The sequence below is a fragment of the Emiliania huxleyi genome (assembly GCF_000372725.1).
Source record: "Emiliania huxleyi CCMP1516 unplaced genomic scaffold EMIHUscaffold_382, whole genome shotgun sequence".
In the NCBI taxonomy this organism is placed as follows: domain Eukaryota; phylum Haptophyta; order Isochrysidales; family Noelaerhabdaceae; genus Emiliania; species Emiliania huxleyi.
Window position 1 is genome coordinate 1 of NW_005199103.1, and position 2448 is coordinate 2448.

Consider the following 2448-nt stretch of genomic DNA (forward strand, 5'->3'; position numbering starts at 1 on the left):
AGGGGCGCGTTGCGCTTGGCGGCCTATGCGCGCGGGTGGCGGCGTGTGGTGCGGCCGCCCACGTGTGGCGTCGGGCCCTCTTGGGAGCCGCGGCTGTCTGCCGGCAAGCACAGCATCGACAGGTCGGGCATCTCGTCGTCAGAGTCGCCCGCCGCCTCGGGCCGCGTGCCGTGCAAGGCAGCGAGGCCTTCGCGCACCCGCGGCGCGAGGGGCGGGCGGACGAAGGAGTCGACCCTCGAGTCGCATCCGGCGGCGGCGCCGCTGGCGGAGGAGGCGTGCGAGGACGCCGACGGCGCATCGAGCACCGCATGCAGGTCGGCCGCCGCCCGCTCCAGCACGCTTGGAAAGTCCATCGGCGTCGGCCGCCGCAGCGTGGACCAGAGGCGCGCCATGTGCAGGACGAGTTCCGCCTGCAGCGCCTGCAGCGGCGCGAGCCCGCCGCGAGAGAGCAAGTCTTGCTGCGTGCGCGGTGTAGCGACGCGGCGAGAGCCCGCTCGCAGGTTGGGGTTGAGGTCGAAGTACGCCTGTGTTGGGGTGGAGCGGCCTGGGGTTGGGCGGAGCTGTGGTACGGAGGTTGGGATTGTGGCACGCCTGGAGCACGCCCGTCGCGTTGATCGAGGCCACCGCGACGGGAAAGCCCGTGGTCGCGAGTGGTGCCATGCCCGACTTAACGAGGTCGAGGAGGTGCTCGAGCCCCATCAGGCCAGGCCCTCGGAAATCGGTCGTTGGATCGTCACCTTGAAAGCCGAGCAGGCGCCACCGAGGTGAGCACGCCAGAAAGTCGTCCTTGCCAAAGCTCAGACGCCAGAGGTCTCGCAGCAGCGGCTCGTTTGTGGCTGGGTCGTACACGGTGGTGGCGCTCAGCCGCAGGGTCGCGAGGGTCGCAAGCCTCGTCGCTGTGTCCTCTTTCCTGAGGCGGAGGTTGTTGTCGCACACCGAGGTGGGGGAGAGGTCATTGGAACTGGCACTGCGGCGTGGCACAGGCGGCTTTGCGGGCATTGTTGTGTCCGGGACAACGAGAGCACTTTGAGGCCGTGCTTTTAGGTCTCCAGGCGAGGCGCCGAGAAAGAGAAAGACTTCAAGTTTACGACGTAGCCCGATACCACAATCGTCCGGCCCGCTGGGTGCGCTTCATATAGCTCCCCGGCCATGGATGTGCGCGGTCGTATAATGACTGAGGACTGGACGCGACCCGCTACGGCCTGCCTGCGCTGCGCGCGCTGGTTGGTGCGGAGGGTGGAGAGAGATTTGTTTTGAGGGTGGCGAGCAGGTGGCGAAGGTGGGAGCTGCACCTCTACTAATATGGCAAAGGAAATGCGAAATGGGACTCCAAGGTCACCTCCGCCCCTTTAATTTTTAGTTAGTCGTCGGCGAGAGCGCACTTGTTTTTTGTCTAGATCTGTATATAGAGCCGTAGATCTAGAAGTAAGCAGGACTGAATCTAGATCCAATGTATGAGTCTCACTGCGCCAGTCACGTCTCACCGAACTCACAACGCACGTGAGTCGTGACGAGGTGCAGGCGGCGCCCATTCTCGTATGCACATGAAACAGTCGCTGGATCGGCGTTCTCGAGAGTCGGGGCACTGGGGCACCACGTGGACGTGGGGACCCGCGAGCACTTCACGCAAAGAAGGGCGGCGGCACGCGGAGCGGCGGCCCCGCGAGGCGCAGGCGCCGGCCGGGCGGCAAGGATGTCTTGGCCGACCGCCGCCTTCGGACGGCGTCGGCCGACCGGAAGCGGCGTGGCGCTGCGAGGCCGGCGAGCGGGCGGGCGGGCGGGCCGGCCGCGGGAACCGCCCCCTCGGCCGGGGCCCCGCCTGGCGTCGGTCCCGCCGGTGGAGGCGAGGGCGGGTGCGCCTCAGCCGCCTCCGGGCGGGGCTCCGCTGCAGCACCTCGCCGCTGCTTCGCCCGGCTCGTGTCGGGAGAAGGGACCTCTCCCTCCTCCTCAAGGACGCGGCGCTGGGAGAGAACGCTGTCGAGCCCCGCGCCGGCCGCCCCGCCCCGCCGTTTGCCGCAGACGCCACCGCCACCGCCACTGCCGCCTCCTTCTCTCTCGCCACCACCGCCACCACCGCCGCCGCCGTCGTCGCCAACGTCGGCAGGACCACAAACGTCACAACCTTCGCCGCCGCCGCCCTCCCAGCCGCCGCCGCCCTCCCAGCCGCCGCCGCCCTCCCAGCCGCCGCCGTCCTCCCAGCCGCCGCCGCCCTCACAGCCGCCGCCGGCCTCCCAGCCGGCGCCGTCTGCCAGCACCAGGTCGGGGCTGCCACGAGCAGCTTCAGCCCCGCGTTCTGTATGGTGCCCAGCGTCTGCCCGGCCCGTGCGCGACTCGCAAACCGCGGCCACGCCCGGTAGAGGAGCTGCTCTCCTCGCGTTGCGGCCGTCCGGCATCGGCGGCGGCGGCTCGCCCAGCACGATCAGCCGCCCCATCGCCTCGACGAGGAGG

The 2448-nt window shown here is 69.5% G+C and overlaps 1 protein-coding gene across 1 annotated transcript; it reads right to left on the reverse strand.

The window, feature by feature from the left end:
* Positions 1-23: 23 nt before the first annotated feature.
* On the reverse strand, positions 24-999 carry EMIHUDRAFT_243233 (hypothetical protein; the record flags this gene model as incomplete). The annotated part of the gene is made up of 2 exons (XM_005771492.1): positions 24-524; positions 601-999. 2 exons carry the CDS (start codon positions 997-999, stop codon positions 24-26), a joined length of 900 nt encoding a protein of 299 aa, XP_005771549.1.
* Between the last annotated feature and the right edge of the window lie 1449 nt (positions 1000-2448).